The sequence below is a fragment of the Sardina pilchardus genome, chromosome 7, assembly GCF_963854185.1.
Source record: "Sardina pilchardus chromosome 7, fSarPil1.1, whole genome shotgun sequence".
NCBI lineage: Eukaryota > Metazoa > Chordata > Actinopteri > Clupeiformes > Clupeidae > Sardina > Sardina pilchardus.
The window spans coordinates 2,404,410-2,421,396 of NC_085000.1; the positions used below are offsets into that span (position 1 = coordinate 2,404,410).

A 16,987-nucleotide genomic window follows, 5' to 3' on the forward strand; every position below is an offset into this window, starting at 1 on the left:
TCAAAACTAACTCTGAAATATGACAACGCTTATAAATAACACCCATCCATACCCTTTTTAGCACATAGCTATCGTTTTATATCCCGCCTCCGGACATATCCCCACCCCTTTATGGCGTTCAGTGGCTGCGAATATCTATATTCTCATAGGTGTTCGGTGTGTCTGTCATTGCGCACACGCCCATACGAAATGTTTGTTGTTGGTGATCCTGGAATTCCTTGCGTAGTGATAGGACAAATATCCATCAATGATTGGACCTGTACTACACACTTCCGTCCCTGTTTCTGACTTATGAGCTGCTGAATATTTTGCTGTCCCATCGGAGAAATACAAACAGTTTTACATACTGGACCACAACAGGTAAAACAATTCATTTCTTGATATCAGCTTAAAATGTCAGTCTCAATTTCGCGATGAGCCATTGTCGTTCTGTATTTGCTGTTTTTATCAAAAGTTATTTAGTTGACGTTAGTTGGTTCAAATGATATTCAGCACTGGTACAGCATGAAGAGCTTTTGGTTCTCTGGTTAGCTTGCGTTGTCGCTTCCATGGTCGCTTCTCAGCTGTGGTTCATGAATCAAAGTCGAAGGTAGCAATTGAGTTTGCACGAGAAGTGAAATGCATGTGTGGTGTGGACACCGTCATGTCATTGAGAAGTGTCGGTCACTGTGATAGAAACGGTGTTCTTAAATGAAATGAAAGTAATCTAATCTGCTACATGAGTCTCATTTCGTGAGTTAGGGTGATGATGGCTTACTTGGACGCACAATGATATTGTAGCAAGCTTGTTAGCTTAGCTAAGATAGCCCCTTTTACCCCAGGCTAAGTTACGTAGCTAATACACTCAGCGAGCAGTAAGTGTAACCACATTATGGGGCATATAAGGGGGCTTGCTTGCTCTGCTGTGTGCAAGCGTTCAGCGACTTCAGTGCCGTGCATTTGGTTGAGTTGGCTGACCTTTAGCGGCGATTGAAACGTGAATTATGCTTCTGGCAGTTTCTGCTGAGCCTCCCACCATTGGCTGAACTTGGCAGCACAGCTGTCCATCTAATTTGCTGTTGTGCTTCCCCTCAGCTGATTTGTTGATATTTTGCCATTTCGTTAGCTTTAGCGTTAGCCACACAGTGGATAACATTCTGTTTGCTCATGTGCAGGAGCACGGGTTTGTGGTTCAGTCGTCAGTAACAAGTTGTGAGAAAAGAGAGCTAAGGATACTGTGGAAGTGTTTTGACGCGGTATATTTAATAGCAGAGCAGGGATCGGCATTCTCTTGGGCTTAGGGTGGGTTGGGTACTTGTATCAGTTTCCCAGCGCCTTAACAGGCTGATATTGCTGTCAGATCTGTTCTAGCACATTTTGCAACGCTTAGGCTACATTTGCATTGGTTAAACATATTATGGGAAACCTAAAAATGTCACCATTGTGTTGCTCAACTGTAGCCTGACAATCTCAACTGGGGATATGGTACGCTTGTTGTTTTGCATTTTACAGTACAGCACTTGAATAAAGTGCAATTTAGCTAGAAACATTTGTTTGTGACTGACCGGTGGCTCAAAAGCAGTACGTTTGCAAAGCATCCTGGGATTTGAGTTCTCTATCTCGGAATTTAAGATATGTACACAGTCTTGTACCTTTCGCTTTTTTTACATTTTCTGTTCATTTTTTCACTCGAAATTATAAGTTATATGCTTATGAGTCACATCGTAGCTGGTTAGCCTAAGGCATGGTCTAAAACTCTTTATATCCGAATTTTTCCAGAAGTCAATGGGAGAAATGAATGAGAATTTTACTTCCGGACAAGCACCTCTCTCGGAGGAGGGGCGGGACTGGGGAGCTCTATACTCTGTATTAATTCTGTCTTCGTTACCTTGACATGGTTTGTTCTGGCTTAAGGTTGTATATTCTTTTGATGGCATTGCAAAATAAAAAAAGAAATGCTGTATTTGTGGTAGGCCTACATAAATTGGGTGGATGTTTGGGTGTCAATCCATAATGAAGAGTTCAGATGCAAAACCCAAATGCCACCTGTGAGTGAATGCTCCCCACACAGTATACTGTAGGCTATCATCATTTCATTTCAAAATCCACTAAACACCACTCTCTTCATGGTCTGAAATATCGATTTCTAGGCAAAAACCTAAAAAGCCTTCTAGGCAAAAACCTTCAAGGCAAAACCTAAAAAAAAGAAAAATGCTCATTGAAAAGAAATGGATGGATTTAGACAGTTTTGCATCTGAACTCTTCATGTGTCCAGATAAAACAGCAGAACATTTGAAAGCCTACGTCATTCACCCCAGTCAGTGAAATTTACATGTTTGTACTTTATTTTATTGTGCTGATGTGTGATATCTTTCAGTAACGCCTCTGTAGCAATCCATACTGATTTGCATGGCTGCTATCCATTTGTGTAATTCAGAGATGGTGGGTGCAGCTGGGTGTAGCCTACTGTAGCAAGGGTCATTTCAGGTTGTTCAGTTGATCTAGTGTTTAGAACCATGATGACATTGTTAGGCTAATTGCACTCATCTAGTCATTTTGTCTGGCACATGTGTTGGATTCATACGATTAGCAGTGAGCTCCTCTTAGAATTAGTGTACAGTCAGTGATTGGTTTATTTGTTTGCAGTGTACTCACAGAAAAATATCTTAATGCTGGTATGTATCCCTTTATGTTTTCCTGGGCAGCTAGCCTAAGGTTTCTCTGCAGCCCTCATCCTTGAACAAATCTCAAAATCTCAGAAGCTCAGAGAAACTTAATATCTGGGATTCAACTTCTGGAATGTCAGTGAAATTTAGGCTCCGCACCTAGATAATAGACCAGACATACTAGTCTTGCCAAGATTGTGTAATGCCTGCGTTTACGAATATGGTACAGAGCCATCAATTTATTACAAAATAGTATGGAAAGGCCATGGTCGACACTATTGTACCAGTACAGAGGCTTTATAGACTATGGATGGACAACATATGGTTACACTAGATTTGGACACGAGTGTGAGACAAACTGGAGTGAGCCCCTCACTTAATCCAGTATTTATTTTCATCTGTACTGAGTCCAGCAGGTGTTTTCGTTCTCATAAGCCTCTCTTGGAGTGCGCTCTGTGGAAGTTAGAGAAGTCTTTTCTGTACAGAGAAGCGCTGCTCTGAGTGCTGAAAGACCTTTTAAATCTTAAACGGCATCTCATGTGTGGCCTTGCTCCGTGCTTGCATGCCTCCCTTCCGTGCTTACATACTTCCCTTGCACATGTCACAGAATTTGTGTGCAGCAGCATAGAACACCAGCCGTCTGCAGGGACTAAATTATTCATCTAAATGTTTTGCGAGGGTGCATGTTAGTCGATTCTTGCACAGTGATTGCACAGAGATTGCACACACAACTTTTCACCTAAACGTTAGTGGATGTTGCATGAGTGGATTTCAGTTGTGTGTAACATGTAAAAGTCAGATTTAAAACAAAACAAAACAAAAAGCATGCCAATGTGTTTGCAAGACCGTTTGATGATATATTTGCTCTTCTCCCTAATGTAGTCTGACCAGCTTTTTCAATTGTTCACTGTTAAATAGATTGTTGTATTTTTTTTATTTGTATGTCACTTTGGACAAAAACATCCGCCAAATCCCATAACCATAACAACGATGAAGTGATCACCGAAACACTGCAGAATGCTGTGAGAAAGCGCGTCGTCATGGTTACTGCCCCTGTTGGGTGTGTTTCTTGCGTTTCCGTTTTCATTTGGTTTTCCTCCTCTTCAAGGTCTTATCAGCCTCCACATGCCTGCCATGACTGATTTACTCTGGCACTGTAAGGCTATGGTGGTTTGACCTGCCTGCGAAAGTCCACAGAAAAACAACATTATGCAACCGGGAAGCCTCTGTTCTGGAATTGATTTTAATTTCAGCGATGATGGTGAAAGGCAAAGTAGTTCAGGCCACAGGAAACTAAGACTAAAGCTCAGAGAGTTTTCAAAGACACAGTGGTAGCTAGTTCTTGCTGTCTTACCCTGTACCTTGCTGGCCCGCAGGTCTGTAATGTAGTGCTGAAGTTCGTAAAGTATGCCAATTTGTATAGGGTGAAAGTCTGTGTACTATGCTGCTTTGTATGCTTAGAAAAGTGGTATAGAGTGCTTATTTGTATAGGGTGCAGTCGGTTTTTTGTTTAGGGGCCCACTCTGTGTAGGATGCCAATTTGTACTGTGTGTGTGTGGCTCTGTGTGAGGTGCTGATTTGTGAAGGTGCGCTCAGCTGCGTGACTTGTGCTGTGTGTGTTCCCTGTGTCAGGTTTCAGCCAGAGCCGGTGAGCACCAGCTGGGGGAAGCCTGAGCGAGTGAGCAAGAGAGAGGGAGAGAGAGAGAGAGAGAGAGAGCGAGCAGTCGTGGTCGTGGTCGTGTGTCCGTCCCCAGGAGCAATGCCCTCTGAGTGACACTGGCAGCCCATCGAACCGCTCAGCATGAACAGCGAGGAGGAGTTCTATGACGCGGAGACAGGTGAGCGTTTCTGTTGACGCTGAAGCATCCTGATCATTTCAGGAACACACGTGGGGGCAGCGGCATGTATTATGTCATACAGGGATGTCAGTTACAGAATGCAATGCCAAGTCTGCTAGTGTGCCAGTGCTAACGTCCAAGAAATGTCTACAGGCTACTTTTGCGAGCTCTCATGTGATGACATTTAACTGAGAAAGTGATGTTGCAATGTTGGGCCCCTTGTAATGACTTTATGTAAAGACTGTTTACTTGTACTTGTTTGAACTTGTTTGAACTAGATTGGCCTCTGTTTTGCCCTCTTATCTCATAGGACTGGAATCGGACGACTCCTGTGAGGTCAGCTTTAAAGATGCGCTTGTGTATGAGGGCAAACAGACCTCCAATGGCAGTGCACTTTCAGAGAATGGGGTATGGGAGAGGAGGTGGGTATCTCAGTCTGTCTCAGCGTAAACTAAAACAATAAGCCCCGAGAGGCCGTAGTTTGCACTAAAATCAGTGTAAACTATGGACTTGGTAAGTGGCGTATTGCTTTTCTAAAACGGTTACTACATACAGTATATCTCACAAGGTTTCATGAAACAAAGGTACAGCAACGAGAAATGTAACCATGTATTCACACAAAATATTTTTTACGCCAAGAAATATATTTCCTTTATCTGAATGGTTGCCAAGCAACATTGAGACACAGTCAGCTACTCTAGCATTTGTGTAAGTTGTGGTAGCGCATTACTATAGAACAAAATACAGTCAAGGTGTATGTTTGTGTTGGATTTTACAACAGTTAATTTAATCCCGTTTTAGAATTTCCTAATTCCGTTTTAGAATTAAGTGTTTTGTTTGTCATCGTCTCCATGTTATATGTAACTTGGTGTAATGTATCCTGGTGTAACTTAATGTATTCTGGTGTAACTTGTTCCACAGGACGACTCTCCCAGCACCCATGTTTGCCAGAAATAATTTCAGCGTTTGGGGCTTCCTGAAGAAATGCATTGGCATGGTGAGGATGTTAAGAATTTCAACAATGCATATTGGCTACCAGGATATCATTACCGTGTCTGCTTTTCTGGTTTAATACGTGCGCGTGGAATAGTTTAGAAAATGTTATGTAGCACTGTGAGACTGAGAGGCTAAACCGGTATGTCTACAAATTGACCTTGTGAACTTGTTTTGTGGTCCTTTCAAGTGTGTGATGTTCTAATTAACTCTGTCGTGAATCATCAACAGGAGCTGTCAAAGATCACAATGCCCATCATCTTTAATGAGCCATTGAGCTTTCTGCAGCGCCTCTCCGAGTACATGGAGCACACATACCTCATCCACAAGGCTTGCACTTTGTCAGACTCCATAGACCGCATGCAGGTGAGCCACCAACAGGCCCCCACTGAGGCATGAAATCGACTCTCGTCCACTGCGTGGACCAGTTGAACAAGTTGTTCTGTGTACATTAAAGCGCGCAGCCACAGATAGTATCACCCATGCTGTATGCAGACATGTGCATGTTCAGTCATGATCTAATGATCATGTTTCTGCTTCTAGCTGGTAGCTGCCTTTGCGGTCTCAGCAGTGGCATCGCAGTGGGACAGAACTGGAAAGCCCTTCAACCCTCTACTGGGGGAGACCTACGAGCTCGTAAGGTGAGCCTGGTTTATCTACACACAGCAGCATAGGCCTATACTTAGTCAACTCTCTACTCTACTCAATCATCCCTCCTTAACCATGTGTATGTGTGAGGATTTCCCTGTGCCCGTGGATCAGGATCAGCAGAAGGAATTCATAGGTCACAGGCTTAGTTCATAAGGATTATAAGCGATCAGAAAAACCTATGCCAAGCCCATATGCTTTTGAAAGGTGTAGTCCATGGACCCATGAAAATCTGATGAGGGCCTTATAGGCCGACATGTAGTTAAGTAAAGACCTATCGTATGGAGCCTGAGTGTGCGGCAACTTTTAGTCCATGAACCTGGCAAAAGATTGTATGTATATAAACCCTATATGAGGGTATTGCTCCGTCAGAGCCACTTTGTTTCCTATTGAAAGTGTCCAGGACCGTGCAAGTAATCACTGTTCTTTGAAGGTCTATACCAGATTTTGAGCCAGGTCTGTGATTGAAAGTGATTGAATTTGATTATGATTTAAGTAAAACTGAGTGTCCATTTCCCACGCTTATTCCTTCTCACATGTTCACAGGGAGGATGAGGGGTACCGTCTGATTTCGGAGCAAGTCAGTCACCACCCCCCTATTAGTGCCTTCCATGCACAGTCCCTCAACCAGGACTTTGAGTTCCACGGATCCATCTACCCCAAACTCAAGTTCTGGGGCAAGAGTGTGGAGGCCGAGCCCAAAGGCACCATGACTTTAGAGCTGCTCAAGTGAGTATGGGTGCCACAAACTAAATACTAAATACTAAATAAACTGCATGTACTGTACACACTACTCACAAAAAGTTAGGGATATCTGGCTTTCAGGTGGCCTGGGTGTTCCCATGCTGCCTTGTGCGCAACTCGAGTCGCAAGGACTCGTGTGTATTTCCCATAAGCAACCAACCGTTCTTGTCCTGCTATGCTGCAGACACAGGGAGGTGTACACTTGGACAAACCCCTTCTGTTGTGTGCACAACGTCATTCTGGGTAAACTCTGGATCGAGCAGTATGGCACGGTGGAGATTGTGAATCACAGGTAAGTCGGAGTTGATAAGACATCTTCATTTTCATTTGCGTTTCGTTTCATTCTTCAAAATGGAGGACTAAGAATGTGTTTCCTGCTTCTGTTCTGGTCCTGTGATGCAGCACTGGGGATAAATGTGTTCTGAACTTCAAGCCGTGCGGCATGTTTGGGAAGGAACTGCACAGAGTGGAGGGGCACATCCAGGACAAGAGGTGAGCCTGTTCTTTCAGGGCTGAGTGGAATATAATGTTACGGTGTCTTGCCTCATTGGCAACATTACAGCATATCTGACTCCACTGAAGTAAATGGATCCTATTTGATCATATCATATTTGTTTGCCTAATCCCTCACCTGATCCAGTACCTTTGTTCTCTCTCTGTCTCTCTCACTCTTTTTCTCTCTGTCTCTCTCTCTCTCTCTCTCTCTCTCTATCTATCCATCTATCTATCCATCCATCCCTGTCTCTCTCTCTCTCTCTCTATCTTTCTTTTCTTTCTCTCTCTCTCTCTCTCTCTCTCTCTCTCTGTGGTGTGTATGCAGTAAGAAGAAGCGACGGATATTATATGGCAAGTGGACAGAGTGTTTGTATTGTGTGGAGCCAAAAGTGTATGAGGCCAACAAGAAAGCAGAGAAGAAATCGGGAGGAGATTCCAAGAAACACAAACAGGTAGAGCTGCACATGGACTTTGTCAGAAATGTAAATATAAGGTTTTGATCTTGTGTAAGAGAATGTTAGTGCTATAGATGCACTGTAAAGGACTTCAGGTGCTCTATCATAGTCCCCGTAACACATCTAAATGGCTCTTACTGTTGTTTTTATTTTGAAGTTATACACATGCAGTGGTTGATCATAAAGGTAAAGTTGATAGCATAGCAGTAGTGTTGTTGTTGTAAGTCCAGTAGTATGGTTAGCTTGTGATTTCTTAGCCTAGTGGCTGGGTAGAATTTGCACCTTCCGCCTTTCAGAAAGTCCAAAAGTATGATCCTATAGTCCTAGTATTTGCATAAAGCTCTAACAGTATTCTGAATCAAGGAACTGAATGTTAGATACAGTATGGCTTACAGACATCTTAGTTGGCAGCTGGTTAGATGCTCTAAAAGATCATGACCTAAGAACCCTTTAAGCCCTGTTATGATCCTGCTCTTAATATGGTAGTCCACACATTCTGCCACACATTCTTCATAAAGTGATCTATCATATTTGTTCAAGGTCATTTGGCGATTTTCATTTGCATTTTAGATTACAGTCTGCCCCTAATGGAGTAATGCTAGAACATTTCAAATAAACCCAACAAAAATGTAGATGGGGATTACTAAACATAACTTACCAAAAAATGTCCTTTGCACACTAGGAAATAATAGAAGCAGGAACCACATAGTGCCTTGTCTGACCTGTTAGTGTAGATGCTCTGTAGATGTGCCACAGTCTTGTTTCAAATTGTCCATAAAATGTTCTACTGTAGATGGTAATGTGTGCCATAGGCAACCCTCTGATCTGTGCACATGAGCACTGTAGTGATGTTCAAAAAAGTTATTGTGTGCACATCCCACCTTCTGGCAGGTGCAGGACAAATGGAACTTGCTTCAGTGAAAAAATGTAATGCCCACAACACGGCTTTAAAGGAACACGCCACCGTTGTATGAAATTGGGTTATTCACCGTGTCCCCTAGAGTTCGATAAGTGAGCAAAAAGAATTTTGTCTCCGTGAATGCATTGTGGTAGTCCCCTGCTAGGTTAGCTTAGCATAGTGAATGGAATCCTTTGTTGCTGGATAGCATGTTGTGGGTAAAAGTGAGCCAACACAAAAGATATAACTTACCTCTTGTGGCCTGTCTTCACAACGCGTACAAATGGCAATACAGATTAAGACTTGGCAGGTATTTACTTGGGACTATATTGAGGGCGAAGCACAGGCGAAGCTTTACTTACAGTAGGCCCTATTTAATGTTTATAAAGGCACAAAAACATTGCATTTTAAACATTAAATATGGGAGCTTAAAGCAGTATTGGGGACATTACATTTGTTCACTGCCACTGTAGTGATGCGCCATGTTTGTGGTGGTTAGGAGCAGAGTGCAGGAGGCGACGATGCTGATGAGATGCCTGAGCTTCAGGAGACCGTCACCATGATTCCAGGAAGTACCCTGCTGTGGAGGATAGCACCACGACCTGCACACTCAACTCAGGTACACACACACACACACTATTATTCTGGCTTTCCAATAATTAAATGTATAACTTCCAATCCATAACTTGACCCGTTTTCTCTGCAGAAACTCACTGTTTCAGTCTCTCTCAATTTCTTTTTCAGATGTACAACTTCACCAACTTCGCCATGTCTCTGAACGAGCTGGAACCTGGCATGGAAAAGGTGCTGGCACCTACTGACTGTCGTCTTCGCCCCGACGTCCGAGCCATGGAGAACGGAGACATCGGTAAGAGAAACATGCCCGTTTATCTGCAGCAGCTCCTGGGCCACTTTGGAAGACTGAACCCAGGAAAGGACCGGAAAAGCTGACAAATAATTAAAACAGGCTTTAATGGTGCTAGTGACCAACGTTTTGATGCAATAGTGTCCTGTCCTGTCCTCTCCTGTCCTGCCCTGTCCTGTCCTGTCCTGTCCCAGGACCTGCTGCTGATTCTGTGGTCCCGCTCCGGTAGCAGCGACGAGCTATAGAGCGAGTGTTACCAATTTCATGTCTGTTTATCTGTTCGTCGTACTTCATGAGTTATCTCGTACTGTATGTAGTACAATAATAAGAATGATAAAATGACTAAAGGTCTCTTATATGACTGCTCAGCTCAGGGAGTGTAGTAACACCTTGACAATAACCTTACAGCCTTGTATACCATTATGTACAGTATGTTGAACGCAAAGACAGCCTTGTATACCATTATGTACAGTATGTTGAACGCAGAGAATGTCTTGTAGGCTATTAGACAGCCTGTCTAATACAAGCCCATCTTATCTTGGCTGTATGATCTAGTGTCTTCAAATATTTGTAGGTGTCCTGCGATTGTAATCAGTAGCTTTGTCAGCACTTTGTGTTGAAGTAGTGTTGCTGTTCTCTGTGTTTAAGACACGGCAAGTACAGAGAAGGAGAGACTGGAGGAGAAACAGAGAGCGTCACGAAAGGAGCGAGCGAAAGATGAAGAGGATTGGTCTAACAGGTCAGTCTTGAGCACAAACAACAACATGTCACATTTATATAGCACTTTTCTTGACACTCAAAGCGCTTCACAGTGAAGGGGGAACCTCTCTAACCACCACCATTACAATGTCAGTCTTGACCGCTAACACACACTGAAAGCCTCGCAGATGCATTAATACTAATTTACACTGAACCATTCCCAACAACATTTTGGCACAAACCAAAGAAAAAGTCATGAAAAAAAGAAAGAATGTAACAATGAGAGACAAAAGTAACTGTGCTTTTGTCTCTCATTGTTAAATTCTTTTTTTTTTTGGATGCAGTATCTTCTTAATCTTAATGTGTGTGTAATGTTTCTGAGTATTAAGAAAAGTAGCTGTGTGCACATCCCACCTTGCAGGTGCAGGACAAATGGAGAGTAACTTAGGAAGGAATGTAATGTCCACAACACTGATAAATTGCTCCCGTTTAATGAAAATGCAACGTTTCGACCCTACTGGGTCTTCATCAGGAGGGTCGAAACGTTGCATTTTCATTAAACGGGAGCAATTTATCAGTGTTGCGGACATTACATTCCTTCCTAATGTTTCTGAGTAGACATCCTTTGAGCTCTTCTCCAAAGATCAATTTAATCATACGTTTCCTTTTAATATAATTAGTGATTTGATTTCATGAAGTGGGTAAAACTCTTCACGTTAGTGGTCTCATATCTGCCCATGTGTGTCTCTGTGCCTACCTGCTCAGGTGGTTTCACCAGGGCACCAACCCCCATACTGGTGCCCAGGACTGGATCTACGTTGGCGGTTACTTCGACAGGAAGTTCACCGACTGCCCGACGATCTACTGATGAGGGCTGAGGGAGAGAGAGAGAGAGAGAGAGAGAAAGGGAGAGGATGGTTTTGTTTGAGCCTCTGTGTGGCCCTCTCTCAGTGTCTCTCTCTTGCCTTCTGGACTCATATCATATCCCCTCTGCTCTAATCTCTCCTTACACTATCTACATACTTTTTTAAATGATCCAATAGAATGTGAGATTTGAAATTTAACGGTTTACTGAACTGACATAACCTCTCATCTCTTTCAAGTGACTCTTGAACTGGAACCTGGAAACTCTGTATTTTTGTTTAACGTTTCTTTTTATTAGGTTTGTTAAGGTTTTATTTTATTTTTAAAATTTTCTTGTCTGCAGTTTTATACAACAGGGGTTTATTTGCCATTTGTGATTGTTTATGATGACCATGCTTCAACCCCCCTCCACCCCAGCACTTTTTTCCTCTTGTAGGATTTGCTTCAGTCAGGTGCTTGTTTTATTGGATGCAGGTTGTGTCACTTGGAACAGGACGAAATCCTCTCAAAATACTGTGACATTTTGGAATTCTAAACACTTTCTAACCAGGTTTCAGTCACTGAGAAGAAAACAAACTATGATATTTATGATAGAATCGTGAAGCTATTTAAACTTTCAAACAAATGCTAATATTTGTATCATGTGTATGGTATGTAATACCATTTTTTTTCCACTAACCTGACCTCTGTGATGGTAGGCAGTAGGCTTTCAGAATGATGGCAGTGATGGTTGGCAAGATGTGGTTGGCTCACAACAATCGGCAATCGGTTAAAACATTTCACTTTAGCTTAAGTGATATTTGCCTGAGAAATCCAATCGACTCAAGCCAAGATAGACCGGCGTCTCACCATGAGCGCTACTAGCCCCGGCACAGCCTATCAGAGGGGTTGCTGTACTTTTTCAGCTCATCGTCATGAGAGTGACCGTAGGACAGTCTCAGGTCAAAATCTCTAACCGAATCTCAGTGACCTTGAGAGGGTTGACCTCTGCCGACATTTTAAACATGTATGTACATGGTTGTCGCATGCATGCTTAACTATGTTCCAGAGGGTTTTTTTTCTTTTGGTTTTACGACTAGAATTCAGAAATATGAAAGCTGCTTCTAATAATGTTTACTTCCTCAGTAAAGGTTTATAAATGATTTAAGATGAATGAATTAACATGAATATTTGAAGAGCTTACACCAGTGTGTGTTTTTATGGTTGCCAAAGCAGTTATTCCTAGAATCTAAAGCCATAGAACTTAAGAACCTTTTGGAGGGTGAATATTCTCCTCTGTGGCATAGACAGTGGGTCGGCATGCTTTTTGACTGTGTGGATACTGAATGTGAAGATACTTTCAACATAAACACACATAAACATGCACATGGTACCTGACACTTGTTTTTTATTTTAATTTTCTTTTTTTTTTAATTCAGCACAAGGTTAAGAGAGCGAGAGAGTTGAGTGTCTAACTTGGATCGTGTGTGTGTGTGTGGTGGGGGTGTGTGTGTGTGTGTGTGTGTGTGTTTGTGACCTCTGGGTTTCCTTCCTAAGTTATTGCTAAGAAATGACCTCAGTGAGACTGCTCTCAAGGCACCACAATTCTCAACAGTTTTTCTCAACAACAAACAAACAAAATATCTCAGATACTGTGATTTCTAGGTCGGAGAAAGAAAATCTATGCAAACATCTTCTCAGAATGTCATGTCTGTTCGAGCCGTCTTGTCTACAGAGCATTTGTAGAGAGTTAGGTCTAGTCTGAAAGAATGTGTCTGTTTGTGTACAGTCCTTTTTAGTTGGCCTGATGCAAGTGCAGGGTCTTTAACTTTGTCAGCTGGTTGCACTGTGCCACAGTGGCTGTGTGCGCTTTGTATGGGGCTAAACTTAGGGCTGGGGTGGGATTTAAATACTGGAGCAAAGCTGGGGGGGGCATACCTGACTTACATTGCGCTGAAGGTTTCTCCCCCTCCTCTCCACACACCCCCCTCAGTCAACATAACCTACTGAAATAACGCTACAGTTATAGATTGTAAATCAAGGTATTGCACAGTAGCTTCAACTGTATTATGACCTCCCATCCCATACTGTCCATGTAGTGTAGGAAGGATAATGTAAATTCATATATGATCTACAGTATATATATAACACCATATATGGCATGTCCAGAGTAGAAGGGGCGGGCTGCAAGGAGTGATTGATGGGGCCCTGGCCACTAAAATGACTTATCCCCTCAGTGTCATCTATTTTAGAAAATCACTAGCTTCCCAAATGAGTGACACATTATTAATGTCACACCCATTAGCCACCCCCCCTCCCCCAACACACACAAAACTATGTTGTCTCATTTTTTTAAGTGTGTGTGTGTGTATGTAGTGATGTCATTCAGCCAGTTTACAGGTAGTAACATATTTGCCACACAATGTATACAAAGTGCAGCTACCTGAATTGTGCAGAAACCAGATGAGCATTTAAACACCTGGGTCGATTTGGCCATTAGACATTGTTCAGATGTGTAGAGTGCCATTACATCTACACAGTGATGATATGTGCATTACTCCTCAGTCATATAGATGTTGTAAACCACTTACTCATGCTTTATATAATTGCACTCAATGTTTTTTGTGACTTATTTTGTCTCGTCAAAAACACAATTGTACAGATTTATGTGAATAGTCTACAAACGGGAGTAGAAACACTTTATTGTCTCATGTAATGTAACTGGCCATTTGTAAACTAGCAATATTAAAGTAAATAAGATGCCACCATTAAAAGATAACATTTTAATTCTAATGGTCTGGTTTTCTTTTCAGGATATTTCTTCATGTGTAGTTCAATGCTGCAGTGTCAGATCTTTAGCACTGTCATGGACTTCTCATGTGTCATGCCGTACAACTCTCTCTCCCCTCTCCCTCTGTCTCTCTCTACTCTCCCTCTTCCCTCTCTCTCTGTCCTGTCATTCAACTCCCTCTCCCCTCTGCCTTTTCCCTCTATAGTATAATAATTTATATTCCCATTTATATACTTATTAATACCAACCACTATGACTTATAGTAATACTAACACACTTTATTTCTCTTCCCTTTCCCCTATACCTCACTTGTGAGGTGAACCATTACCAGTCATCAGCCATCTTTGTGCCTGGCCCTCATCACACCTGAAGTCCCATCCCCCTGAGTGCCATTGCCATCATCATCCCTATGATTGCCCTACCATCGCCTGCTGTGGTTCCCTGCCAGGATCCCTGGGCCACACATCCTAGCGACCCATTACCCTCCAAAATTACTAATGGATTACTGATGGACTATTTATTCCCTATACTGGACTGCTTGAACCTTCTGATACTACAAATGACTTTACTCTACTTAACTGACCCTAGGCAGATGGGTTGGGCCCTTGAGTCGTGGATCTGTCTGAGGTTTCTTCCTATATATATCTCCAATTCTAGGGAGTTTTTCATTGCCCCTGTTGCTCATGGGCTCTCTTTGAAGGTTTGACGCTCTGTGAAGCGCCTTGAGACGTGTAATATTTTGGCGCTCTATAAATAAAATTGAATTGAATTGAATTTATGTGACATTGAACCATGTTGAGAGGCAGATCAGTGACAGAACATCAGCTGGTTTACGGGAACACATGTTATTATTGCCTTGGAGATCTGTGGGGATTTCTGTTGACTATAAAACAACACGTATCAGATGTCTATTACTAGAATAACAAACTCAGATCTACAGGGTGTGTCTGTCATTGGCTCCACTAGTTTATGCTTGAGTATATGTGAGGGATAATATGGAACGCTGGTCATTATCGGAAATGAACCTCCAAACGTTGGGAAGGCCCATTCATGTGAATGGAACTTTCTGCAGCACTCTGAAGAGCCCTGTAATAAGGGCAATATAAATAGGCTACAAGTTAGGTGTCTGTTGAGTCTGAGGTGACTGAGATCCATACAGGAACCATCTATGGGCCACGAGTTCAATTATGGATTTAGGAAGCCTGCGGGCTCAGTGTAGTCTTGCTGCTGCACTGTAGCAAGTGTCATCCTGACATTCTGAATGAGAGTTGACTTGTCTTCCATCCTATATACTGAACACACTGCACTGTATTAAACAACAGTAGTTTTGTGCCATCATATGTTTCCCAAGCAATCCTATGCAATCGTTTCAGAAATTGTGCCTATAAGCACTGGTAATACTATGGGCTCTATCTTGGTGATCTAAAATGCATGGTCAGTGCATGGCGAAAAGCTTGGCCTGGGCAGAATTTGATCTTGACCTTTGTCCATGACCTTGAGTACCTACAGTAATCAGTTCATCTAACTATAATGATAGACTGCCGCAGCAGCCAGGGCTGTTTACATGGGAAAGTGATTCCAGTGATTCACATGGTAATGTTTATTAGGCTGCTGCGCTAGGCTGCTGTTGGGCTCTTTCTCTTTCACTTTCAGGTGCCAATCAATCACTTTCAGCCAATCAGTCAAAAGTTACCAGGACAATATTCCCCAGTAATCTGTAGCTTCAGACTTTAATACAGTATTTACTTGGTGGGCTAACTAGTGATGATCCACAGCAGGTAAGATGAAGAAAAAAACAAAGCACTAATTCTCACAGCATACTCATAATATATTGTACACAATATGTAGCGTTAAGCTACATTTTCAGCCACAACACATACTTTTGCTAATACTTGTACAATACAGAACTGTCTGTGGTAGTTCTGATATAGCTGTTGTTTAGTGTTTAGACCCTGTATGCGTGATGATTATTGTTAGTATTTAAACCAGTGTAATTGATTATGGTGAATTGAGGATACATATGAGTTCTGATGGCAAATTGCACAAGACCTTCACCATTAGACCATTTATGTGTGAAACATTATCCATAATCTTATACTAAGCTGTCGGACCATGAAGTCCTGGTCCACCAAGCTAAAAATAATTATTTTTGACAGGGCTGAGATCAGCTTTATGATCATTGTGGAGGATGAACTGTAATTTGTAGTGCTGGTAAACTGCATTAGAGGTGTTTCTGTTTACCCTTTGCTTAGTTACATTATTTCTTCATTACTTTAAAACAAAGTGCTGTTGTGGTACTCTTGTTACCTCCACCAGGGAGATTAAGTTTTCATCTGTCTGTCTGTCTGTCTGTCTGTCTGTCTGTCTGTCTGTCTGTCTGTCTGCACGATAACTAAAAAAAATTATGGATGGATTTTGATGAAATTTTCACGGAAGATCTGAAATAAAACGTTATTACATTTTGGGAGTGATCCGTATCACCGTCTTGATCCTGGAGGAAGTTATGTTTTCGCTTGGCGGAGGTCTGCACTCTCTGAGTGCTTTTCTAGTTCCAGTTTGTATAGGAAGAACATATACTTGTATTAAAGTAATGGTCTATTTGTAGAACTGGGGATCTTACAATGAGAGAGGTGTTTTTGTTATGACCGCCATGCTTCAGGGGGGCCAGCTTGGGAATTCATATAAAATTCACAATATATATATAAAATATCTTTCTTAATTGGTTCTTACCGTATTTATAAAGCCTCTTCAGTCTCCATGTCTTCACAATGATTCTAGTCCACACATTTTTTGGGCATTTTTTTTTGCCATCACTCTCTTTTTTGATGAATTCGGGTCTGGACTCTGACTCTAAAAATGTTGTTTCGGACGGATCACGGAACATCACAGGGGGATATGTGACTCCTGGTCATTTAACGTCTTGAACTCGGTGGTAGATACAAATCTCATCTGTAATACACATGGCAGGCTAACTTGAAACAGCAAGCAAATCCAAATGAATAAAGGTTCATTAATCCACGTTGACACTGCAAAACTGGTTTAAAATTCATTTTGTTTCTTCATATAACTAACT

At 42.1% G+C, this 16,987-nt stretch overlaps 1 protein-coding gene across 3 annotated transcripts; it reads left to right on the forward strand.

Moving 5' to 3' along the window:
• Positions 1–215: 215 nt before the first annotated feature.
• Positions 216–12,326, forward strand: osbpl2a (oxysterol binding protein-like 2a). Of its 3 annotated transcripts, none has more exons than XM_062540307.1 (14): positions 216–360; positions 4,278–4,483; positions 4,794–4,905; positions 5,405–5,480; positions 5,708–5,842; positions 6,020–6,117; positions 6,671–6,853; positions 7,053–7,160; positions 7,271–7,360; positions 7,689–7,815; positions 9,216–9,335; positions 9,461–9,584; positions 10,230–10,320; positions 11,046–12,326. In XM_062540307.1, the coding sequence occupies exons 2-14, from the start codon at positions 4,447–4,449 to the stop codon at positions 11,146–11,148; spliced, it is 1,404 nt and encodes a 467-aa protein (XP_062396291.1). In that variant the 5' UTR covers positions 216–360; positions 4,278–4,446; the 3' UTR covers positions 11,149–12,326. The 3 variants fall into 3 exon arrangements, with proteins under 3 accessions (XP_062396291.1, XP_062396293.1, XP_062396292.1); XM_062540309.1 differs by lacking the exon at positions 216–360 and adding an exon at positions 1,303–1,464; XM_062540308.1 differs by lacking the exon at positions 216–360 and adding an exon at positions 3,443–4,021.
• The last annotated feature ends 4,661 nt before the right edge of the window (positions 12,327–16,987 follow it).